We start from the raw sequence: 27,721 nt of genomic DNA, 5'->3' as shown, positions 1-27,721 counted from the left end.
AAAATTATAACAAAATTCTACACTATGGATTCTTTTAAAGAAGAAAAAGAAAAAAAAAATGAAGAAATGAATGAATGAATAAAAATAATAAAGTAATCGTTTTAAAAATGTACAATAATCTGAAATTTCTAATTTTATTAATAGATTTATGACACAAATCACTTTTTTAGCATCTACATAAGTAGGATTACAGGCTATATGAGAATGAATTTATCTTCATTTAGTGTTTTTGATACAGATCACTTATTTAATTGTAAATACAATGTGTGTTTTTAATAGTTTTATTTTTATTATTTTATTTATTATTCTTTTAGCAGTTGTTTTCTTAGTTTCTCAATTACACACTATAAACTAGATACTTAAAAAACACTGTACAACGCAGTATAACTGTCTCATTACATCATATCATCATATACTTTACAATATAATACAAAGCGCTCTCTAAACACCCAGCCAGACACTATCACCATTCATGTCCGTCTCGGGTTTCGAGGCACTAAATTATAACACGGCTCGTGTTTTACAATATATCATTTTTTATTTTACTTTTAGTTTCATTTTTCTCCGCTTGGAACTACACTAGGCCATTTTGTTCGGGATAAAAACGCAATCAATAGATTACGTTCTAACCTCACTTATTGTATTGTTTACATTGTTAAAGTGACGGCCGCGGTTAATTATCGTGTCAGTACTCATATTAATTATTATTTTGTTTATTATTATTGTTATTAATTAGTATTATATTAATTAAAGTTTTATTATTTATGAGGAATTTAATTCCGGCCTAATGTCACTGGCATCACAGAGTTTTAGCGGGCATCCATACACACATCAGTACATTTAATTTGTTTCATAATAGTCTTCTTTGTTATTATTTATCATTATTTCTTCGCGTCTGTCAGTACTTTGAATAATTATTTTATTTTATATAAAAAAATTCATACTGATGCCCACCGGAGTGTGCATTAATATCTTTGTTTATCAATAAATTTGTTTTACGGTTAAGAAGAAATAAATTTAAAACAATTTATTATCTAGTATTTTGGCCTCTATTACATCAATTGTCAAGTATAAACATTTAAAAATATTGGCGTTACAATTAATGATTATAATTATAATTATAAAAAAATAAAATACACCCTTCGGTTTTTTGATAAATGCTAAGTCTGACAGACAAAGATATTTGTTTTTTAAAAAACAAATTTAATTGTTTAGTTTAATTATTATCAGTAATATTGGCATGATGTTATGGCACGTTTATATCATTAGATTTTCGGTTTATTGTGACAAATTTTTAGGTTATCAGTCATCTGATTAGTTTTTGTATTTTACCGTATACAATTGTTTTAATAAAATTCCCCATTGCACTTTCCCCATCATCAATAAATGCATCTTAAACGTATTTTTATTTACATTGCCTGTTTTATATTCTTTTTTATATAATCGGTTTTATTCTATTGCCTTTTTGGTTGTTTGGTTAATTGCCCTTTAATGCAATTTTTTTTGTTCGTTTTTAGATTATTTAGCTGGGAAAAATTGATTGTTTTCTTCAAGTATTATTAAAAAAAACTTTATGAGGAAATGGAGGGAATATTTAAAATTATTTCCACTCAAGTCAAAATAACGGAAATTTTTCTCACTAATTTTGAGGTTAATTCAATTGTTTAGTCATTTACGTAAGATAAAAAGGTTATGACGGAACAAAATTACAAAATATCAATTTTTATGATTTAATATCATTGTTTGCTAAAAAATCATAAAATTACTCAATAATTATTGTAATTCATCCATAATTTTGTTTCTTTATCATGAAAAATTAAATCACAGACTAAATTAAAATTTGTAGGGTTAAAATATACTACTGTAGTAAAAATTTGACAGATAACCAGACAAATTGGTTATTTTGACACAAGTTAATCAATAAAAGTCTAAAAAATTATTAATTAATAATAACTGCACGAAGCAAATCGCGAAAACCAGTCGCCAATATTCAACAAATAAAACCATTCACAATTTCATATCCAATTATTTTTTTTTATTACCATCATTTTTCATGAACTAAAATTAAAAAAAAATAACAATCTATTACACAAAATCATAATTTTTTTTGCAAACATAATTCAGCAACGGTTAAAAACTATAACAGTCATTTCTTCCGATTACAATGAACTAATAAAATTTATAAATTTCATCAAAATATCCAAACAAAATGCACTTAGAATTTATAATTTAAAATTATTTAAAACTGGAGATCAAATAGTCAGTATAAAAAGCCTTATTACAATTGTTTTCTTCTTTACTCATTATCATCTTCATTTTCATTTTTAGGCAAAGGACTCGATACTTAAAAAAAATAAACGACGTGATAAAATAAAAAATTAATAATTGTCTTACGAGCTAATTAAAAATCGCTGTATAGACTTTTAAAAAAATAACAAATTACATACAGAAAAAGGTATTTTGACACGTGTATTCCTTAACCTTATTTAACTTAAAATAATTCTTAACTTATGTTATATTAAATAAAAATTATTATTATTAATTACAATATTAATAATAATATTATTATTATTATTAATAATAATTATCTCTAATAATCATAATTTTAAATTCAATTTATAAATTCAATAGAATATAGTACCTGGCACAGGAACATGACCTCAATCAGTCATTGGCATCACAACATAACAAGGACTACAAGCTGTAAGAATCAACCTCCAGTTGTCTTTAATAAAATCAGTCACTGTCATTTTTTAAATATTAATTGCACGAGGCGTCGAGAGGTGGATTATACAGCTAGACACTTGGTCCTGAGTATTATTTTTTTTACAGTTTTTATTATCTAACTTAATCTGTATTATTTTACTTATTAATTATAAATCTATATTTATATAATTAACTGGTACGTTCATTTTTCTTTCCGGAATTTTTATCAATTCCGGACAGTAAAATTATTTATAATTTTTTTTATAATAATTATTTTGTGATCTACTTATTTCACTATCAAGCTTTACACTTCAAAAAATTTTCATAACGTAAAAAAAAATTTACTAAAACTAGAATTTCATTATTTTTAAATAAACAAAAAAAAAATTTAAGATAAAAAATTAATTCTTAGAATACAAAAAAATTTTAATTTAAGGAATTCGAATAAAGAACATTTCTTTAAATTGAGTTTCAGGGCAGAAATTAAAAGAAGAAAAGCTCAGTACTGAGACAAGTAGAGAACAACATTAATCTTTATCATTACATTTCGAGTAAATTTAAAAATATAAACCCCGATGACACCGAATCGTAGAAGAGTCTTGTCACATGGGGCCATCCAGGGCTACGTAACACTGATCGCCGGATTAGAAGGACCCGAGGGCGCTTGATTAACTTCACTCTTTATACACTGACCAGTTAATTGATTAACGCTGAGCGGATTGTTTATGTCATGTGGGTTAGTTCCCACTGGATTACGGTGCGGGACCGGCACTGGGTTATGATTCATCGAAATCGACGACTGGGGCGCCACTGGAGGCGTCAGTGGACACGGACACGGACTTGCCAAGCTCGCTGGTGATGGCAGCACCAACGAAGGACTCGCCAAACTGGATAACGCCGATAATCCACCAGGACTACTCAGCGACTCGTCATCTTCAGGAGTCCCCGCTTCTCCGACGCTCCCTAAGTTGTCTTCCGAGTGATCATCCTCACCGTCGCCGTCACCTTCAACGTCACCATCTCCTCCCTCACCCATGTATCTGATACATTTCTTCTTACGCCTGGAAGCAAATAAAATTGTTAGAATTTCAAAGTGATTTGTTTTTTTTTTAACATTAAAATTAAATTAAAAAAATAGTATATTACACACCTAGGGAAGTAAAGTAAGAAATGTCTCAGATCACATGTAATTGTCGGCCGAGGTGAAGCCGAGGTTGACAAACATGTGATCTGAGGCTTTCTTATTTACTTCCCGTGGAGTGTATACTATTTTTTTGCTCAACGAAGGCAGAAAGCGGCACTTTCGTTTAGCGCAGAGGGCCGAAAGTTGACGCTTTCTGCCCGTTGAGCAAAAAAATTTATTTTAATTTTTTACCACCTCACAACTAACTAAAAATAATATCATGCGTTGATATACGATAAGATAATTAAAAATATTATTGTGTCCACTCGCTGCAATGCCATGCTCAATAAAATCAATTAAATAAAATTATAAATGAATTATTTCAAAATATTTTGCAAGCATGTAACTTTTAAACAAAATAAAATAAACACCAAAAATCCATTTCAAAAATTAATAAACGTATTTTGTTGCTAAGGAATGGACTGGACTGGATTTATGTTGAGGTTATGAACCTACAAATTTTATTCAGTTCTACAGTCGAGACATTACCGCTCTGCCATTGGCTCTCATTATTCATCTCTTAGTTTTCATTTATAGAGCATTTAATTTTAGTATTATTTTATATTTTAGTAAATATTTTAAAAATTTTTTCAAGTTAACGCGCTCGAAAAACAATGGCATTAACAATAGCCACTAAATACCCAGCTAGTTATACAAAAGTTCCAAAAAATAGTTACAGAAGGACTCGATAAACAGCGCTGAACTCATATTCTTCTTTGCCACAGTCTGTCGGATCTTTTTGTAACCTAAAAAAAATACTTGGAACTTTTGCATGTTTTATGCAACACGTGATTTGAAAGTTCAATTTTCTGAAACTTTTTCGCGATAATAACTTCAAATTTCAAATTATTAATTGAGTATAAGTCCAAAAACTGATGATATAAATTTTAAAAGTGAGCTTCCAAAGCACAGATTCAAAATATTTGAGTAGGTTTTTTAGTTTTTGAGTTTGCAAACAATATTTAACGCAATACACGACTTGAAAGTTCAGTTTTTGAAAATTGTGAGTGAAGTAAAAGTGTGAAAAGTGTCGTATTATGTTCGCCGAATAGCTGGATTGGAAATTAGCTGCATCAGCATCTAGCGATTTAAAAGTGAACTTCCAAAGCACAGATCGAATAAATATTGATACACAAAAATTGTATATATTATATAGTAATAATAATTGCCATGCCAAAATTAAATAATAATAAATATAAAATCTATCAAACTGTTTGATTAAACCGATAAAATCTGTCATACATATAAATATATATAAATAAATAAATATATATATATATATTTAAAAAAATGTGATACATATAACAGATTAGCCATGCTGAGGGCGACATTGAGTAAAAAAATAAAATCTTCAACTAAACGAGGACAAATAAAGATAATAATAATAATCATAATAATAAAAATAGTAATAATAATAATGACAATAATAATAATAAATAACAACAATAAGCTGTAAAGAGCCACAACAATGAGAAACAATGCGAGCATCGGAACTTGGATTGTCACTTAATGCCAGTTTAAACAAAATGGCCGAATTTGGTAACTATTTTAGCGAATGATTAATAAAAAATTTTTTAATTATAAAAACGGCATTAAGAGAAAACAAGTCCGTTGGTTTAAGTCGGGACTGACCACTGTTTAAGAAGAAGTGTTGCAGTAGTAGGGAGGCGATAGGCTTGACTAGAGATTAACATAAGTGGGTTCTTGCTGAGGCGAGGAGGCATTGGAGGCAGTGTTTGTGTTTGTTGGGGCACTTGCTGACCCAACATTACCACCACCTCCAGCCCCGACCCCTGTCCCCGCGCTATTTCCCACACCGTGATGGATTATGCTCGCGTGGATGCCCATCCCCGCTCCATGCTCCACTGGGCTGCCAAAACCAACCACCAGCCATTAAAGGGGCGCTCGCAAAATATTATTTATTTATTGTTCCCACCTTAAGTCCCGAAAAGTCACCCACAATTCCAAAAAAACCATTAAAAACATCTATTATCTCTAATTATTTACCATTTGTTTAAATTATCAGAAAATATGTCTCCCAGAAGAAAGTTTGTTTTAAATTTTGGTTATTTATTTCTTCACCCCTTTAATGAGCTTAATGACATCGTTAAAACCCAGTTGGGAGATGCGGAGTTTTTAGGGCACTAATTTTAATAAACAATACAATTACCGTTGCTGGTTCTAATAATTATTCCGTGTGAAAATCAATTTCAGTAGTGCAAATATTTAAGCGTGAGAGGTATCGGACTTTTTTTTTAATTATCCAACCCCTCGCGTTTAATACTTTTTACTATATTTTTCACACGAAAATTAAACTACAAACTATGTATAATAGGTATTTACAAGCAATTATTAAAGTTATTTCTTCTTGGAAGACACATTTTCTGACGGTTATATTATACTAAAATAAATTAGATTTTTATAAAGCAAAACGTTTAAATGTAAAAATACGAATCATTAATATTATTTTATTATGGATGACGACGGATTTAAGATGGAATAACCGACAAAACTGTATTACCCTAAACGTAATTAACTGCAATAAACTTAGATTAACCATATATTAAAATAACTAACGATTAATATAATAAAAAAATGGTCAAAAACATACCTGCAAGGTTTGCACCATTGACTTTGTTGATCTAATCCATACCTCGCGCGACATTTTTTCATATTATTACCTACAAATCAAAGACATATTAGTACAAAGTAGTCACAATAGTGCCTAATAAGTAATCGGTAAGAAGCAACATAAATTTTCGTTCGCTGTAGGTGTGAATTCGTCGAACAAAGCAGAGCTTTTAAGTTCAGACGTTATTTTAAATAATTATTATTTATAATAAGAAATGACATGCACTACCAAACCCTATGGAAATATCGATAACTATTTGTAAAGCTCTTGTTGAGGCTGCTTTCTTAACTACTGATAAGATGGAGGCCAATGTGGCGCCCAATCAGTTAGTCAGTAGCAACAGAAAGCATTCCCAAAAAAGTAAATAAAGCGCATGCAATGTATTTTAAACTTAATGAAAAAATAATGAATTTGAATTTTATAACTACTCTGTTCGCGATAGTAAGCGTGGATACAATAATTGGATAAAAGCGTCGAAGGTAAACAGTGAACGAAAATTTAGCTGGGATATATTTAACGGGTGTAAATAATAATTGAAAGTAAATGCAAATAATAATTTTGTTAAAATAATAAATAAAAAGGACGTAAAAAAAGGGTATAAACATTGAAACGATCAAAGGATATATAAAAAATTCAACAGGATTATAAAAAAGACGTGAAAAATAGATAAATAAAAAACGCTTTAGGATTGTCTGATTGCGGATAAATTAGGTCCCTGTAAATGCAAGATGGCCAGCGTCCCCAAAGTTTGTTGTTGTGGTTGTTCGGTGTTTTTAATAAGTACGTTATTAATATATGTATGTTCTTGTTGACAAATAACAGACTGAAGAATCTTTATAGCGTTTTCTGTTGTTTCTCAACGTATGTTTGTTGTGATATTAATAATATTAATATTAATAATAATTAATAATGTTAATGTTCGCTAAGATTGCTCCTCAGATAATTCGTTTTTTCCGACAATCTAGCTCAGTTTTTCGTTTTTATCATGGTCCTATTTGTTGAATTAGGTTTCAGTGATTCAAAAGATTAGCTCCACAGGCTGGGTCAGATTCATGGGCGCTCCAATAGTTTGGGCGTCATCACGCCTCTCTGTGGCCCGGAAATTGGCGCCCATTTTCTTATAAATTTTTGCTATCGAATTCTAACAAAACAAACAGGATTTTTGATGATAAAAATGAAAAATATTAAGCTAGGTTGAAGTAATAACAATATAATAACAATAAGAGTATCTATGATAATAAAAATACATATATGTATGTACGTATGTGTGATACAATTGACCTTTAGCCCCGAAATGGGGAAAACATGCAACAATATGTAGTGTAGCAATAGTATATTTATAATAATATAATAATTTAAATAAAATATTATAATAATATGATAATATAGATAAGATATGATATATGATATATGGTATATGTATTAATAATAATAATAATAATAATAAATTAAGGGGTGGGTGGTGGGTGTGGTGGGTTATTTTGTAAGAATGTGTGGAGTGAGGTATGTGGGTACCTCCAGGATCACTGTTTGTGTCTTGTTTGCGCTTCCTCTTCTTAGTTCGGTTGGTATTTGCGCGGGAAGACCAGTCAGGGTACAGCTGCATGTGCAACTGTCTCTCACGTCGCGCCAATTCGTAATACTTGGCCTGTTCCTCTCGCCCTAGCGCGTGCCACTACCGAGAGAACCAATTGGAATCAATTACACTTATTGTTTATGCGGCTAACGATTTTCAAATTAACACTTTTTATTTTTTTATTTTATTAATTTATATTATCAAGTATTGTAATATGTAAAATTATTTATTTTGTTTATTTTAGGTTTAAGTACTATCTACTCCGCCACCCTCGAGCAATTACTCATTATTAGAATCAAACTAAGTATTTAAAAAAGCATTCGACAATAACATTGGTGGGGGTCCTACTTTCCGTTTAAAGTGCTAGAAGAACAGCCTATGCTCCCCGCTCGTTATTTCAAAATTCCAATTACAATTATAAATAAAACAGTAATTACCGTTATTACCCCTTTTTTCAGTTAAGGACGTTCTTACGGTGGGGGCCAGCCAATTATTTGAGTTAGTTTTGACAATTCAATTCTTAAAACAATATTCAAGTTCTTTTTTACATTAGTTGCGTTCAAGTTTACTTATTCTCATTTAAACTCTAAGAAGAATATATCCACTTTTAATTTTTGACGCAAAAACTACTAAGAATTTAGGAAACTTGAACAGAACCAATGAATGCTTTAAAATTTACTGCTGAAGAGCTTAAAGTTTAAAATTCTATCTCTTTTAATATTTTTTCATAAAAATTCTTATTGAAGAAGAAAACCACTTTCAATTTTCGGTCCAAGAATTGCTAAGAATTTACTCTGATAAAAAAATGTACTTGATTCAAGGGAAAAAAAACCAAGTACCATCATTTTAAAGAATTTGATTATCTTGAATCAAGCAGAAAAACTTTTGAATAAAGTAAAATTAACTGCGCCAAAAGAAATTTCCGAGTTTAAAAGTTTTTTTTCTTGATTCAAGATAATCAAATTCTTCAGAATGATGTTCTGGGTTAGAGATTTTTTTCTTGAATAAAGTTGATTTTTTTATCAGTGTAATAAACTTAAACGAAGCCATTACTTCAAAAATAACTAATAAATGTTTGTGATAAACCACAAACATTTTAAAATTTTAATCCGTTGATCCCACGCATGAACGTCCTTAAAAAAATTTACCATAAAATCAAAACCGCTTCAGGGAGTTGGCCAGAGATAATTATTGCATTCGCGGGTTTATTATATTCATTTTAAATAATCAACATTATTATCATTATTATTAATAATATTAATATTATTATGGTTATTATTATTATTATTAAATGCTGCCACATTCCACAATTCCCACAGACAATCCAATCCAATAAAAACAATATAAATAATCCGCTGATCAAAGAGAATAGGAAAAAATAAAACGAAAAAAAAAAAACATACATACATATATACATATATGTAAATATATATGTATAAGAAAGAAAAAAAAATAACAAAAAAGAAACGCAGAGACTTTGATCGTTTCAATAAAATACCAATGAGGTTACTATTTATAAATAATAGTTAATTATTATTATTATTCTTATTATGATTATTATTATTATCATTAATTAATAAAGGGCCTGCTGTTCTAGCACTGGAAAGTGGTACCTCCGGTGGGATCTGCGGAGCGTTCTTTCTTCCTCTTCTTCTTCTTGCTGCCGTATCCGTAGTTATCCCTGGCACTCCAGCCGGGGTAGCGCTGCTGATGGAGATGGCGCTCCTGCCTGGCCGCCTCATAATACCGCGCCTGCTCCTCACGGCTTAGCGAATGCCACTGCGTGTCATATGCCCCAAATCGAATAGTCATTCAAAGTCTCAGATTTTTCTTATTTATTTTTATCTTTATTTTTTTTAGCGTGCACCGTGCTCACTAGCTTCATACGAGGTACTAACTTACTTGCCTAATTACCACCCTCGCCCACCCTCAACGCCCTCGCGATTTAAACGATTAATTTATAATATATTCCATAGATCCCACCTACAATGCTCTATTTGTACTAATAATGTTTTCTCTGCTTTTTTGTTAATAATTGAGTAAAGCTTTTCTTTTTTCGAAAGCGTTTGTCATGCAAGAAAATTATTTATCATTTGAAAGTCTAATTTTTAAAAACAAAATAAAGTCATTTTATCGACTGTAAATTATCAAGTTTTAATTAATCACCAATTATTTGTTTTTTAATAAATAAATTTTCTTACCCGTCTTCCTAAAATTTGGTTTATTGCAGCACTCTCTTTTAAGGTACACTCTGCCACCACTTTCGCTCTCATCTCTTTCATATACAGCATAAAAGCGTTTAAAGGCTTCTTTATATGGGGTTTCTTCTTATCTGCAAACAAAATCGATCATTTTTTACTAGTTTATTTCATAATTGATAAAAAAAATTATTAACTCAGCTGTGAAATGCAGAAGAACAAAGAAAAATATCGAAAGTTTTTGTTCAACAAGATGGCGACGCGTAAAAAAATAATATGGCGCCAAACGAGATGCGCGCGCATCGTTACAAAGAAAACTAACCTTGATTGTTCTGTTGTCCAGTATCTTGAGCTTTTGTGATATCCGAAGACAAAGACGACGAGTTTTTTTGATCCATTGAAGACCTGGAATAATAAAAAATCTTTTTAAAATCACAACTTCGAACCCGGAAAAAATCGTACCGTTTGCTAGCCGTTTTGACGTCACTTTCATGCTTAAGATTAGCCGCGTACAATGAATTAGAGGTCAGTTGTTCGCCTAAATTAACCGCGGGGTTATCGAAATAGGCCTGTGTAGGCAATCTCATGGGACTCCTGACCAAATGTTGAGGCAAAGACCAGTTCATTTGTTGACACATCAGTTGTTGTGCTTCTACCATCGCTAGGAGTTGCATAAAATAATATTGAGTTCCATACGGCGGAGGAACCTGAACCTGCGACTCCGGTGTCGTTTCTCTCAAATTCCCGAGATTAAGCTGCATCAGATTACTCATATGCAACGCCGTCAATAATTTATGGTCAGCTATCGCGAGATTACTGTCGGTTATCTTTTTGTTCCCATTCGCCAATTGTTCAATCGCCATGTTGTCTGGATCTGTTTGCATCAATACTTTGGCATCATCTACAACTTTGTTATCATCGCCGTCAATAACAATATCCTCCTTTTTATTTGCCGTAACAGTACCCGTGGTAGTTGTACTTGATAATGACAAATCGTCCGGCTCTAAAACTGACTCGCTACTGGTAGTGCTATTACTACTACTATTGTTATCTTTTTTTATTACCAAATTCAGGGGCTCTAAACACTCCGACTCCATTGCCATTTTATTCACTATTTATCTACAATATAGATATATACATATATTTATCACTAATTGACCACTCAAATATTTTTTAAAATAAATCACAGACTAAATTTGGCAATTGTTGTTTGTTAAAAAACTTACTTTTAACTCAATAAATATCACAATATCACAAAAATATATCGACAAAATATATATATATCATCATTATCATTATCATTATCATAAAAGATGTCTAAGTTTATAAACATACATATATATATATATATCTTTTTAGCCAAATCGAAATAAATAAATAATTATCAACAAAAACTATCACATTTGCTTATTACTATCCGAGCTCTTTACTAACAAATCTGCACTCGACTGCCATAAATATCCCAATATTTATACAATATAGCACCATAAATATCTACCGACAAATATGTATCATATATGGCGTTACACTATCAGTTGTAAATTAAACTACCCAAATTTATTCTCACACTGATAAGTTATTGTTGTGTTGGATGAAAATATTAATGGTGAAGTAAAGTCTTTTGTGAGTCGTCGTAGCACGAATAACCCAGCGGTGTTACGATTGATTATCCGTGGGTTGGGGGGTTAGGGGGTGGACGGTGCGGGTGCACGGCCCATCATTGCAATTCATGGCTCTCTACAGCTACATCTCTCGCTATACGACTCTCTCAGCCCTATAGTCTATATTGTATATATCCAATGTATAATTCTCGTTGGGGGTGAAAATAGCATTTTTTTGGCGGGCTGTGGCGCTACTGTCGTCGAGCTACGATGCAAATGTCGTCCTGTTCACTGAATCTTAACTTTTAAAACAAACAAATCACTCTTTGATGTACTAATCACTCAAGTCCGGGTTGTCTGTAGACCAAGTAGATAATGGTAAGACGCAATTAGTCCTCTACCGGTACGTCCAGGTCGGGAAACTATACCGTAGGTCAATGACTCAGTCGCACCAAACACGATGAATATGAATAATTAATTAACAGGAGTAATGAAATTACGATATTTATTCGCCGATTAATATTTAAACAATGTGAATACGATATTGAGAGACGAACGTTACTACTTGAAGTGATAGATGCAACTACATTGTAATACAAGGCCTTGAGCCTTTGGGAGACCACCCCTCTTTCCGATTCGACAATCATAATAATAGCAAACTCGTAATTTTCAACGGAAATGTCATATTATATATATATATACGATGAGTCTATGTCTGCGTTTCTGTATTTGTCTCTGTCTGTGTCGCATCTATAGATACAGATCCGTATTGAGCATGAGGAGTCTATATATGTGTGAGGTATCTACCCAAAGACAATGATAACTCTGGCAACGAGCACATGTTGCGATGTCTTAAGTGCCTCGGGAATAAATACAAACCAATAACGTAGATTAAGTACTAATACAAATTATGAATCTGTTAAGAGGGTAATGATCAATACGCGGAAACAGCGCAGTCGCTTTGTTGAAATGCGACAAGAGAAGAGAACCAACCAAGTCGACTATTCGATAACTTTTGTCATAGGGAAGCTATTGCTTTAGGACGTGCTACCCCCTGCGGCACTCTTTTGTAACTACTTTATCTTCCTTATCATTTGCGACTATATCTTTATCGACTGGACCGACGGTTAATAATTCCGTTTTGATTTATCGGTCACTTTTTTTTATCATATTTATATCACACTTGACCTTTTCTTCGGGGATGGAGCCATTGTAACGTTCGGTTCTGTGCGATATAATATTTACCGTCACGGATACTAAGTTTAAATGCGTTGAAAGGATAGTTTGTCGTTATTATAATGATAAAATGTTAATGTAAATAATAATTATAATTGATAATTATCAGCTACCTGTGATTATGATCCAAGGTAGAGTGATCCGCTTTAGGTGCTGAAGATACTAACGCGTGAGACGCTAGTGCGTGTGCGTGTGGACTCAGTCCTGGATGAGGAGGCATAAGGCCCGTTGGTGAAAACCGATAAAGATCACTGCAAACAATACCATAGCGGAATTAATTATATCGCTAAACAGTAGGTTTAATTAAATTAGCACATACCTGGGTAAGCTGGAACTTGTGATTGGTAAACTTGTAGGATACGGACTCCTAAACCCTGCGCTTGCTGGAGATATAGGATACATGCTTGGTGTATGCCTGTTGAATATTTTAATTAAAGTTAGTTTATTGTTATTTTTTTCTCTTTTTGTACTTCTAGAGAAAGGGGAGTAACTTATATGTTATCGACAATTTATAAACTATTAACTATTAATAGATGGAACAGGAGAAGAAAAATGGAGGGAACGGTAATTGAGGACGGAGGACTAATCATCCGTGGAAAATCTCAATTTGGGGTGGTTCAGGCAGAAACCAAATAACAAGGAGGGACTAAGGTTTATAAGTGAATTTAGCCAAGAGGGTGTACACGAGCTAATAGACTGGAACTGAAAGGATGGTCAGACAAGATGACCAACCAGTTTTTGCTTAGGGACACTTTTGCCTGATTTTCAGGGCTAGTTACTATTTATTTTTATTTTTTCTCCGGATGTATGTATAGCTGATAAGGTTGAAAAGGTTATAAGTGTAGAGATTATGAACTTTGGAGGTTAAAAATTATAAATATTGCCATCGGATTATTGATTATCACACTTACCACGATGCAACTTGCGTCATATCTGGACTCAACATAGGGTACGGATACTGGCCCGTCGAGAATGGATACATCGGCGCCCTCGTCAAACCTGCGGAAATAAAAGAAAAAATTAAAAACTAACACGCTAAACAAAAAATATTGACTTATGACTCCGGTTAAAAAACGTGAATGAAATCAAGTTTTTTTTGCAGATATGGAAGAGAAAGCGAGTTGGTGCAACGGAAAATTTAGTGCAAATATTATGAGAACATCAAAGAAAATTTGTCGGATCAAATGAAAAGATGAGTGACTGTTATTTGCTCGTAGATATATAGGGGTTAACGCTCGATTTGATAAATAAATATTGTGAAATCGTATGACCGAATGTAAACGCTAAAAATTCGTTTGGTTAATGTTTATACAGCTTTTTTGACTAATAATGATTTCATCATTACTGTTAGAAATTGTAACTTTGAAATGATATCTGTTTAGACAAAGCTTGACGTGTCTGCATATTGATATCGGTGCGGGTATTGTGTCAAATAATTCAGAGTATTGAGGGCCTCCAGTAGTTTTGCCGAAATTGGCTTCGTCAAGAGCTAACGAGTGTCGTTATCGCTGCCCAGAAATTTGTATGCAGATGGCGGCCGACGTGTGGGTTGCCTATGCATGTTTTTCCGCAATCTGGCCAATTATTTACCACTATAATAATAGGGATTAGTATTCAAATTTAGCGACAAGTGTGTGAATAGAAATAAAGTACTGAATCAAGCCGGGGAATCGGGAAAGTAAAAGCTGGTAAGTGAACAAGAGTAGATGAGAATCAGATGATGAACGAAGAACGATGAACAAGACGAGAGATGAAGGGGTAGCTGTATTCGTTGGTAATATCCTGGCAAGTCCGCCAGACTCTGTCATGTGTGCTTAATCACTTTCCAGTCGACTCGGCAGTCTGGAGCCCCATTATCGAGGTTTCACCACCCGGAAAATTACTCTTTTATTCTCGTGAGCAGCTCGAGGAATCGAACGATCGAGATTCCGGCGAGCAATCGTTTACTCTTTGTCAGGTTTTTTACTTTATAAACCATTTTCCGTTTCATTCCGTACTCTAACTTGGATCCTTGATCCTTTGGCCCGTTTTAACCATCCTCCTGCTCTGGCTCCGGCTCCTTTTTCACTTGCGTTTTATTAGATCCCGTCGTTAACTTTAGCCAGAGGAAGCAGTAGCATTAATAGTCCCCATCCCGGAAAATTTCTTCAATCATACCTCTAGTTAGACGAGTCTAATCGAGCGTTAGGATCAATGATCAAGAAGCCTTTTCACCACAAGATATTTCTCAACTGACTTAGCTAAGCATTGCTCATCATTATTATCATTATCATGATCATCGTCATTATAAGGATCACCAAGTGTGAATTAAAAGAACAGGTAACAACACCGACTATTACCAGTGCGTTAACCACCTTAGACTTTATTTGGAACTCATTAATCAGCAAGTTATTGCTCTCCGTACACTGGACGTGGATGTAGATAATTTACCGTAGCCTTCTCAGGCGCACCCATTTACTCTTATCCGTCTTTCTTTTTCTCCATCATCATGTACATGCCATTAGCCTTTGCTAAGAGTACATAAATATCCAGGCTGTTATATTTTAAAAAATTAACCGCGATCGCTGTGCGGATATCTATACGTACGCGATAATTGCATTAATTCCGCGTTTTATCGATCCAATCGAGCGTAACCCGACGACACTGCCCGAGTCACAGTAAACTTGGACTATATAGTATATTATACTTATTATCCATTATTTATTATTATAAAATGAATCAACAATCGCTGCAAAATCTAGGCGAGAGAGTTTTACACTCCGTAATTTGAATTTGCGTAATGTGTCAAACTCCTTTATTTCACACGGCATTCTCGGATACTTTTCGAGCAAGCTATTAACTTATAAGCTCTAGTGGGTTAGATTATAACCACATCATATCATATCGGACATATACATGTATTCATGTTATCTAGTGTATTTGTACATTGATACACGATAATTGCATTAGTTGACGGTACATTTTAGACGGAGAACACAACTTACAGACACGTGGCTACTCGACGTCCCGTGGTCCCGCAAGAGTAAGGGTGATAATGAATCCTGCTGTGTAAAACGGCTACTGCTGTATAGCACTGGTGTACTGGCTACACCTAACTCTGATATACGATACAGCGGATGAGATAATACAGACGATCACCGGACAGATGACGAACAGATCAGCGATAAAAAAAAACCCACGTAAAAATACTTGAGTAATTAGACTTGAGTTCTGGTAAGTCAACACGCACACGCGCCGTTTTTACACAGCTTCAAAACCTGTTTCAAGAGGCAGAGCTTGTAAATCATCGTTAAAATAAAATCCAGTTGATGGTAATCATGAGAATAATTAGTCATTAGCAAGCACGAACAATAGTTCGATAACTGATTTTCAATTTTCAATGGTTGTAAATTAGCGGCGGTTCTAATGTGTAGTGTGCAATGTGGAGTAAAGCTTTGTTTCAGCAAGTCTTGGAGGACTTTAGTGTTGTTATAACGAAGCTCAGATACGCCTTGAGCTAAAGTGTCTGTGTAATGCCTCTTGCTCGTTATTTGCATTCGGTATGCTATTTAACTGGACTAGCCAAGTGGAACTAGTTGCCCTGTAATTGTGTAGTGCAAGGAGTGCCACGAGGCAACTCCCCGATTCTCCATCTCTGCAGATTCTTCTGCCCTGTTCTTTGCATTTACGTACGCGAACGATCAAGCTACAGCTCTGGAAACGGAAAATCACAATCCAAAGAAAAGGAGCAAGCTAAAGCTAAAGGATTCTGAAAATAAAATCAAATCGTTGGAGGTAACAAAGGATCCGAGGAAAATTGAAACGCAGGCTCTCTCGTTCTACGACATGTCAATTATGCCTAGATTCAGGTTTTTTGTTTCCTATAGTAGTGTGTGAAGTGGAAAGGATTATTGCAAGCCAATAGGGATGAAAAGCTAGAGAAGGATGCTGAAATTAAGGGAATCAATGCGGGTACTTCAGTGGTTGGAAATAAACGGGTATCGAAAAGTGCTGGCTAATTAGAAGTATTCCGAGCGACTCAAGGGGTAAAGAAATGGCAGGTAATGTAGAATTGGAATAAGGCCAGGGGAAAATGTAAAGACCTGAGAAAGGATAATGGAAAAGGTGAGTTGTAACGCTGTAGTTCCGTGAGAAAAAGACATTTGCAACTAAATGAGAGCCGGAGTGAGAGGAAAAGATATTGTGAGAATTTCTGACGTGGGGATATGTATATGATAGTCGGCTAAAGAGGGTTGACAAGGGGAGAAACGTTCGCTTGTTTGCAAGACAAAGAACTCCATCGCAGCTTGTATGAGTTTATAGTCTTGCATAAACGTTATCAATCCTATCTACATATACTATATGATATGATATGACATAGCTGTAATTGTAAGCTAGATCATTTTGCTCTCATTTTTTCATTTCTACTATTTTCTAAATTTACGTCTTGATTTCTTCGTTTTTGATATTAACGCGCTAGCGCGTATTATTTTCGTGCGTAATCACTGTTCCAATCTTGATTTACTACAGTCAGGATTTCAATCTGTGAATACCGAGTGGAAGAGGTTCTTCTTTATAGATATAAATTCTCGTGACCCAAATCTTGTGCAATCAAAGTCAAGCACATTTTGAACGATTTCTCGTGGATGTGTCTATCTGTAAATTAATTTCGTGAAATGATATCCGCGAAGCTTAATAATTTGAGTAAAATATAGTATAAATGTTCATAACTTAATTATTTGAAATTGTTTGTATATGTATATTAATACATTTACTTAAGAACTGAACATGCTTTGGAGCGTAGATGAGATGAAACTACCCTACTCCAGTAAAGTGGAGTGCAGAGAGCAGAGAGATAACAAGAGGGAAAAGAATGAAAAAGGAATATGTATAAATAAAGCATTGAAACTCGTTGACCTGACGCCGGAAAAAAACTGCATGCCTGACTGATTAGCCTAATGGTGAAGTCTCTTGTTCTTATACTTGAGGCCAGTTTGCAAGTATTCTCCCTTCTGTCAGCTTCTCGTTCGTTTCCTTCTTTTATTTAGTATACATTCACGTATACATACACAACTAATATCAACTTATAACCTCGGTTTTTATTTTATCTCATGAAATATTTCCTTTTGACGACGTTCTCGCTACTTGACTCGATATGGAATATTCTTTCAATTAGGACGTCATAAAAAAAATAAAAAAAAATTTTAAAATACATCAATATTTACAAGCACTTAAAAGCTTTTACTGGAGTAAAAGAGACAGGTAAGCGGAGAATAAAGCGAAATTTCCATAGCGTTTGATTTAATTCTCGACGAGCTGATGAACATCAAGAGATATCATAGTTGTTGAATTTACATTGAATACAGTTGAGGGGTATTTCTTGCCTGACGTTCAAAAGATTTTGTCTACTTGAGAAATCGTTTATTTTATCCGATAAACACCACGCGAACTCGCATTAATGTAGGAGAGAAAAGGGAGGCTCGAATAGGACACACAACCTCCACCTCAGCCACCACCACCCAAAAATAATCTTTCTTTAAAACAAACAAAAATTTTCGGTATTATCGAAAAAAAATGAGTGAATGAATGAATGATGTGTGTTGATGAAAGCAGTGGTTGTTTTAGTGTGGGAAAAATAAAATAATAAACAAAATATGAAACAAAACGATTGGGCGGTTGGAAGCGTGGCTGACCTGTGGAGGCTGCTGCTGCAAGAAGTCGTTTCCAGTGTGCAGGGTGTGAGGATGGACCGTGTTGGGGTGCTGGCCAGTACTCACCGGCAGCCGCAGCCGCCTTCCCCGCGTCCAACGCTCCATAAGGTGGGATCCCCATGTGTGCCGGCGGTGGTTGCGTTAAGTGGTCACCGTTTCCGCAAAAGAAGGGTAAACCACTTGGATGCGTGCCGGCAAGTCCCATCTTGCTCGCCTAAAACAGATAAAATGTTCAAAATTAAAAACCAGTAAAATTTTCGATTGATTTAAAAAAAATAAAAGTTAGTCGAGTATTTGATTACGCTGAAATATGAGCAACGCTGGAAAAGACTGCAGGATAAGGGTCGCGCAAGAAAACCGAGTGAAGGATCAATTTACGAAAGCTTGGTTGCGCCCTTTACTTCAAGGCTCTTGAGTATAACATGGGTTCCGGTAGGTTTTGCAGTTACTGAAAACAAGAAGGAAAGAGAGGTAATAGCGGTGGATGATTTCGCCAGTCCCAGTTGCTTTGAGAGTCTCTTTCGTTGACATGATCGTGAGATGTTGGCACCCCCTGAATGAGCCAGAGTGCTAAATTAGCCCAATTTATACGGCAAGTGCGATGGAAGGTGGTACAGAACTAGGGAAGACAAGACAAGACAAGAGGGCCCGGTAAGTCGATCACAAGAAACGGTTACAACGAGCGCACTTGTCAAGGTGGTATAGTCCATCATCTACATACATGCTTACCATTAGGGCGGCAGTATCTCGCATCGACCTAACCGCAAGTAAGAGACCTGGGTCGAGTGGTTCTCTTTCCATCCACAAGAGAACTCGGGATAGGAGCTGGACGGTTTCTTCAGAGGTGGGTGGTTCTTCATCTACTCTATCGTACTTGTCTTTATCTACTGGTTCTTCGTCATCGTACTCATCGTTTGCTGGTACAGCGGCTACAGTTTCCTTGTTATCTGTCTGCTCTTCATCGAGTTCATTCTTCTTGACCCGTTTAGCAAACTCACTCTCTTCGTCAAGTATCCACCGCTCGAGTTCCGAATCTCCGACCTCCAGACCGGCTTCAAGGGCTAGTCTCCTTAGCTCAGCAATCATCAGACGATCTTCTGTGTGATCGCTAACTCGATGAAGCTGCGTGGATAGTGATGGGCCTGAAGGAGGTGGTGTTGCATCTGACCGCTTATACAAATGCTTCCAACACCTGGCAAATGTCTCCGATCGTATGTTAAGCCACGCCCGATGCATTTCAGCAAACGCTTCTTTCAGTGTAAACCCACCCACGCGTTCCGTCAAATTTTTTCTGTTACTGTTAAGATCTATTCTGATACCAGTAAGCAATCCTGCTGCCAGACGGATCCTTAGTTCATTGGCGACAATCTTTGGCTCTAAGAAGTTTTTGGGAACGATAAATAGTCTGACCAATCCATCAGCTGAGACGCATTCTATCTCCGACGGGAGATAATCGGCGGACTCAGCCACTAGAATAGCGCCATCAGGATGCATAGCGATAGCAGTAGTAGCGAATTCGCGATGAAACCACCATAAAAAGAGATCTACTGTTAACGATCCACTACCACCACCTGCATAAACAACTGGTTGAGTAACCATATTTACATTAATCAAACACTTTGGCCTCCAGTGACGACCAGCTACTAGCAATCTCGTTCGATGACGACCACCGTGATCGGCAGCACCAACCACCCATACTCTCTCACTGCAAGCACGTTTACCCGGCAGATCTCGCCAATCCAAAAAAGATACATGAGCTAAATAAATACGACTATGGTCATAACCTTCTAAAGCGTTCTTCAATGTCTCGAGAGGCGTATGCGTAATGCTCGTAATTGGACAACAGTTTGATGCTGATTTTTCTAGACAGTCAATATTCACAGAAATCGACGATGCTTCAGATGCTGAATACCTGGATGAATTGAATGATTCTAGAGAAATTGGTGAGTCGAATATTTTTTTATCATCGTAATTGAACGTATCTTCGGATTTGTTAATTGTCCTGAGATATTTTAATTTTTTATCCTCAACTACTTCGTAGTTTTTTTCGTCTGAGTCATTATTATCGTTGTAATCAAGATGTGGGTCTACATCTTGATTATTCGTTCCAGTAGCGGCATCAGCATCAGCGTCAGCAGTGGTCGTTGGAGGTTTATCCATAAATCGTAGCATCAGGGCGCTGCCAAGTGCCTTGGAATCTGGGGACTGGCGCGTGCGCGTCGCGGTGCATCGACCTGTCTCGGGAACTACTACGGCGACGGGCTTTTTGTCCATTCTCATCGTCTCTCCGTTTCTTCGCTCCCGCTCTTGGGTAGGTGCTGTCGTTCGTTCACCTAGTCGCGGCACCACCATAGTAGTACCGCCACTACGCACTTTCCGCCCTTTTCTAACAACTTTGCCACGCGCACTCTTGCCACTACTACGAGGCGGCATAATCGCAGCAACGGACTCACACTGCAGTACGTTTGCTTACCAGTAGTCCATGTAACAGCTGGACAATAAACCCTGGATTTAGAGCCCAGCGAAACGCTGGTTAACTGTTTTGTCCAATGCATCCGGAGGGGTATTTTAGACTCGCGGCACCAAAATAACGTCCTAAAATGACACTGATACGTCGCGTACAGTGGTGGGCACTCGCGCTACCGAACGACGACTGAGCGAATGGCTGCGACGTAACCGTCAAAGGCCGGAGCGGTAACTAGGAGGCTTTGATGTACCACCGCCCGACGCGCACAAAGCAAAAGCGGCTCCCAGTCTCGCTGGTTGGCATGGGATGCCCGCGGGTGTTGGGGAAGAGGCGACGCCAGATATACCAAAGTGGTACCAACCAGAATCCTTTGCGAACGAGCAAGCAAGACAGCTGCATTGATGATCTACACAGAGAACGAGCTGCGACAAGACAAGGACCCAGTGCGTTTTCCAGGGCTTATTGTAAGAGAGGAAGCTATGTTACTCAACTCAAAATAACACCATCTTAGTAGTATCATTCTACCCAGAATTTGTTGGTTCAATTCACTCTCTATCAGCAAGTACGTTCTCCATATTTATCCCCAAAAATGACGTGTATTTCGATGCTGCTTAGTTAAAAAAAAAAGCTTCTGTAAGCATCGATTCTCTAGCTTACAGTTTAAATATTCATAGAGGGTGAAAAAATAGCGCTAAAGGATAGATCGAAACTTGTAACTGACCTTTTCAAGTCTAATGCGGTTTCATATAAATATTTTACTTAAAAAAAATATACGCAAATACAAGTTCTATTATTAAACATAGTTATATTACTTATTAATGTACTTTTGTTGTTTTCTGATGTATGTAAATAGGCATAAACGTAACTTTCACAATATATAAATCATAAATAATCTCTTGACACGTGTTTGCTTTACACAGCTTTCAAATTTATTAACGGGGAACAGGAATGACGTACGAGGATTTGGCTCGTGTTGATATAACGCAAACATATTTACCGGATATCTCAAGAATTAGTAGCCTGACAAGCTTTTATAACCTTTCCCTCTCAAAAACTGTCGACATAGTCTATCACCTAATATGGAAACCCGTTTTATAGTTTATAATAAAACTATATTTTCTTCTCAAGTTATGTTATAATAAACTAAATAGTATATATTAATCTTACTTGTATAAATCTTATATGTTTAATTTGTTATTAATTTAAATTGCATTGAATTAACTGAATTTACATATTCTTTAATCGGAGGGATTTGTTGCAACATGGAAAGATGATTTTCCCCGCTAATTGCCTCATTATCTGACATCTACCTCGTTACAGCGAAAGCTTTCTGACATATTAGGCTTGCACGGAGCACAAAAAAGTTACTTATTCAAATAAGTCGCGTACTATTTATCTTCAAGTACTCCAAAGGAGAATTCAAATAAAAATTAGTGACTGTGATCATTCACGACAACTCCATGCATCATATCACGATGAATTGAAATTTGCTCTCATGGGAATTTTAAAATGGAAAATTTTCAAGTATAAATATATGTATTAACTACTTAAAATCCAACTAGCATAATAATCTTTTCATAGAAGGTGGATTTTTTGTAATGCGTGACACTCTCAGTAGAGGAGGTTAAGCATAAATTGGCTGGTGCCGGTAATAAACATATATATACAGTATACGGGACATACAACGCAGTATGTACAGGGTCTTATGAATTATTCGAAATACATTAATCCGCTTGGCTTGCGCTGAAGTATCCTTACCGAGGGAGTTCACTCTCTCTGTTGCTCTTACGGTCGAGGAGTATCGCCCTCGTGATGCTGTAAGTCAGTCTTTCACTCTCTCACTAGCTCTGAGATCTAGCAAGGGTACAAGGGCGGCGAATACGAGACCTAGTAGCCAACCCCAAGCCAAGTTGCCGAGGCAACCAGAGAGGCGTAGGCAGAGGGGTGAGATCACTTCGAGTGGGAGTCTATACCGTGAGAGGGGTTACTTTTTCTGACGATAAATACAAATTTACTTCAGCCCAAATTGTTTTAGGTTTTTCTCACCAAGTAATCATGAAAATTTTCTGATATTTTTTCCTCATCGAAAGCTGGTTCATTTTTCGGACTGGTCTTTTCGGATAGTTTTTTTCGCAGTAAAGACTGATCCTAGGAAGTTACTAGTTGGAGATACCAAGAATACGTATAAAAAAGCAGATAAGGGGAGAAGTGAGGATGAAAAAACAGGGCTTGAGGCGAGAGTGAGCGAAGTAAAGAAAAAGTAAGGGTAGATGGCCGGTTACGAGGACACCGGAGGGGTTGTCGATGGTGGATTACGACGTAGAAACACAAGAGCGGGGATATTAAAGTGGATGCTGTGGCCAATCCGAAGGAGTCGTCGCCATGGCTACCGGCGCCTGCGTTCACTTGACACACCGATCTACTCCCACCATGCGAGCTATTTTCTCTCCACTGTGACTTTCTCCTCCACCATCACTACTATCAGGTATCATCACCACTCTTATCGATAGCGCATCTCCCTTATATCTGTATCTCTTTTACTGTCGAAGATGAAGGCTATGGTGAAGTAGTGAATAAGGGAAGAAACTTGGTGTAACCCACTTTTCGAGAAAGCTGATAAGTGTCACTAAGTTCAGTAAGCATCGAGAGGACAACATTAAAGCTTTTATTGCGTGTATATTCATTTGAAGATCTAGTACTACTTAGTTCTTATTTTCTTTTTAAACTATATCTGACTACACGTGGCCCACTTTCCTTTTTGATAAAAACGATTCCATGCAAATTTTAACTTTAGTTTTATAAATAAACTTGTAACGCGTTACTAAACAGCCAAGAAAATTTGTTGAGAACTTTTAAAGTTCAAACTTATCACAGCCATAGTTGAATGAAAAAAAATTAAACGCCAACAGCAGATTAATTTACTTTATTGAATCAATTTTATTTTCACACTTGTTTTCATGTAGATAAATAGCGGAAAATACAACCCGATACTTTAACTGTAATTCGTGACTGTCGAGTATTTATTAAGCAAATACGCGACAACAAATGTTTATTGCACTTACATGAGTGATGGTTAGCAATATATAATTCGACAGAGACCGTGTGACTGAGTTTAGTTTCGCGCGATTTACACGGCGATCTTGACTGAAATATCGCATACGGATTATATTCAAACGTGCCGCTACTGTCGAGCCTTTGATGTTCCAAGCCGATCCGATAAGAATTAAAGAAAACTCTGGTGCTGTTATTACAGCTTGATAAGTAGATTATTGAGAGTAAAAACCCTTTGGCTAGACCTAATTTCAAAACCTACAACAAAGATGGTTTTCTTTTGAGAGAACACGTGATTACTTTTTTAGTGTTAAATTAATAGTCATTGAAATAAACACTTGATTATTAGCATCTTGGTACCCGCAGTGACAATAACGTAAAGACGAGACTACTTGTAAAGACATTGAAGTATTAGCCCGGAGGTTCCAAGTGTCCGTCGGGTCGGAACTTGGGTAAAGACACCAGCTAGACAAGCCGGTAAAAGCACCTTTTGTTTTATTAACACGTCTCAGAGGATCATTATGAGAAGCACGGAAGTTTTAGTTCAACTTCAAGTTTAGCACACAAAGTAAGAGATAACTAAAGTTAAAGTGTTAACTAACTAAAATACACCGAAATACAAAAACATGATTAACACCTATATTGATAATGACTCTCTTTATTATCACGGGCCGTGAATGATACTTGAGGTGGTTATAAACCAATTTTTTATACTAATACTGACGTGTTCTTGGAAACAATTCAGCTAACATTTGATCTATCCCAGAATTCAGAAATCGGGTTGTGACGGGTAAACATCATCATCTTGTCTAAAGTTTAAATTTATAAAATCCATAACAGCATAACGTTTGCTAAAGTCATTTTCCGAAGATAAAGAAAGTCTGTGTATACCTCGAGGAGCCAGGTAGTATCTGGAAGACGGAAGACGGAAATAATTTAAAAACTAAAAGACAAAGGGTTGGAGGATGATTGGAAGGCTGTAGCACGCACGTGTAAACGCAGATAGTCGCGTGTCGTTGGTATATTTCTCGAAGGGGATTGTCGCAGTCGTTGGTGTACTCAGACTTGAAGTTGGTCGGTGCGACATGCGAGGACGTGGAGACACAAGTGAAAGAGAACGAGAATTTGGAAGGTGGCATGTGAAATGTGAGGGGTAGAGAACGTCTAGGGGGTTAAGTTAGGTCGGTAGACTCGAAGGGGTGGTAGAGGATCGGAGGGTGACTGTCGGCAGGATCAAAGGGCTACACGCTCGTTTCAGCTACGACTCGCTGAGAGAGAAAGAGAGTGAAGGGTGGCTTGTGAATTGCAAAAGTAGTGGAGCTGGCAGCTTGCTAAATGTACACGTTGGAGTACGAAACTGTAAGAGTGTGCTGGTGAGTGAAATGTCCTGGCAGAGGGAAATAGAACGAGTGGATCTGGTAGGTGGTTGGGTGATTCGGGGTGGATTTGTCGGGAGGGCAGAGGCGACAACGAGCAAATCTGATTTTCGCTCCACTTGCATTGACTTCGCGGGGTGCTCGGCCTACACGTTTGCCGGCGTAACACTCTCTGTCTTTACCTCTTGTCTACCCTCCAAACGTTATTGGCTCTCAACTTTGGCATACTTTGTGCTTCGCATACTAAAAATTGTGTACAACAACTCAACTACAATCTATGTTTATGAGCTTTCTGGAATCTTGGGTGAGATCTTTGAGATTTTTATTTTTTTTAATTTAATTTAATGAAATTCAAACGGAATCGACCTGAAGTAATCAAATTATCTTGAAATTATAATTGGTGGAAAATAAATATGGGTTGTTGGTTCGTTACATTTCTATATATATATATATATATATATATATATATATATATATATATATATATATATATATATATAAATATAAAAGTAATTGGAATGGAAAGATGAGAAGTTGATGATAGGAATTGAAAATGTTGGGACGACATCGCTGTCGTAGTAGTTGAGTAAGGCTGTAGATTTCTTGGAAATATATCATCCGGTAAATTAAACGGCAGTGGCGTTTTCTCAGCTTGACATCAAAGTAAACGTACTCCACAACATATAGGCCATAAAGCAAGGGCGACAGAGAGAATACTACGTGTGAATATAATATAACGTTAGATAAAAAGCGATGGCGAGAATACTAAGTTAAGTTTGCGAGAGGAAAAGCGAAAATTTACAAATTTTACTTGCGTCAAGGAAAAACTTGATTACAAAATTTAGGAGCTGAGTTAAAAGGATCGGAGAGTGTGAGAGTATACGACAAAGAACCAAGAGAGTACCAGTGAAACCGGGAAAGAGGGGCAGCTCAGGGGAATGAGGTTCAAGTTTGTTACGCGTTTGAAATGAGGCTAGAATGAACGTGACATTATTGAGAGAAGTTAATTGCCACAGCGAAAAGATACTAGATTATACAGCGTAAACTAACTTCCTCTCCTCGCATCCTCTCTTTCTTAAGCCTTTTCTTTATAAGTCACTTTCCATATTTTTTACTCATACTTTTGTTTTATATGCATACAGTTTTTGGATTTTAATGATATCCGCACTTTTAATTCCTTATCTTTAATATTTTTTCATAAATTGCATTAAAACTAACACCGATAGGTCATTCCTGTCTTTCAATTGATCCCTTTGCAATGTGGAATTTCGCAATCATACAATACGAGGAAAGTCATGTGGAAGCACCTGTGACGGACCTTTGCTTACCGAGTGTGTAATAGAATTGAGAGAAATGCCAAAAATACGAGAGATTTTATAGTTACATCGGGTATATGAACATTTATTATTTATAAGCAACCAAGGGGGGCATCAGATCTCATATGATCGGATATTCAATGACGATTCACTTGTTGATTCTTAAACCTTTGTCCTCACAAAAAAAAAAAAAAAAAAAAAACAGATAACATATACAGTGGGAAAAAAATATAAGATCACTTGATCGAATATTTTTATTCAAGGGCGCCCTTTGCCTTCGACAAAAGCTGGATTGTCCGGTAGTGCATATAATAAAAACTGTGAAAGTCCATTGTACTAGAGTTTATCTTGACCCAGAACAATTACAAATGATGTAAGTGTAGGAGAAAAAGATACGAGGGGGTGATAGATTGAGAAACGCCTTATTATCAAAATGGACCGTATCAACCCCCTCGGATCCTTCAACCGGGGTGCTTTTCACCAGGTCTATTAGATTCTGAGTAAGTGCACACATTGACTGGATTGCGATCACAAAGAGACGTGCGATAGCATCTCGATACACCCTTTGCTTTTCGATTCATTCATGCATCAACCCTCGACGTATCACTTCATCGAAGGCCTCATGTTAGACGTCCGTAGGTTCTCCTTTGTATGTGTATATATAATATATAAAAAGAATATATATGCTT

At 35.9% G+C, this 27,721-nt stretch overlaps 1 protein-coding gene across 5 annotated transcripts; it reads right to left on the bottom strand.

The window, feature by feature from the left end:
* Positions 1-120: 120 nt before the first annotated feature.
* On the bottom strand, positions 121-21,693 carry LOC123270387. 5 transcript variants are annotated; one of them, XM_044736412.1, is made up of 11 exons: positions 19,552-21,693; positions 18,805-19,036; positions 14,044-14,131; positions 13,452-13,547; positions 13,246-13,383; positions 10,618-10,700; positions 10,299-10,429; positions 9,711-9,876; positions 6,501-6,570; positions 5,522-5,759; positions 3,629-3,767 (listed from the first exon to the last, which is right to left on the bottom strand). In XM_044736412.1, exons 1-10 carry the CDS (start codon positions 21,253-21,255, stop codon positions 5,570-5,572), a joined length of 2,898 nt encoding a protein of 965 aa, XP_044592347.1. In that variant the 5' UTR covers positions 21,256-21,693; the 3' UTR covers positions 3,629-3,767; positions 5,522-5,569. The 5 variants fall into 5 exon arrangements, with proteins under 5 accessions (XP_044592344.1, XP_044592346.1, XP_044592345.1 ...); XM_044736413.1 differs by lacking the exon at positions 9,711-9,876 and adding an exon at positions 8,037-8,196 and having other exon boundaries at positions 19,552-21,685; XM_044736409.1 differs by lacking the exon at positions 5,522-5,759 and having other exon boundaries at positions 121-3,767; positions 19,552-21,678.
* Positions 21,694-27,721: the final 6,028 nt, after the last annotated feature.

Source organism: Cotesia glomerata, linkage group LG8 (assembly GCF_020080835.1).
Source record: "Cotesia glomerata isolate CgM1 linkage group LG8, MPM_Cglom_v2.3, whole genome shotgun sequence".
Taxonomy (NCBI): Eukaryota; Metazoa; Arthropoda; class Insecta; order Hymenoptera; family Braconidae; genus Cotesia; species Cotesia glomerata.
This window is presented reverse-complemented; position numbering and strand designations above follow the sequence as displayed.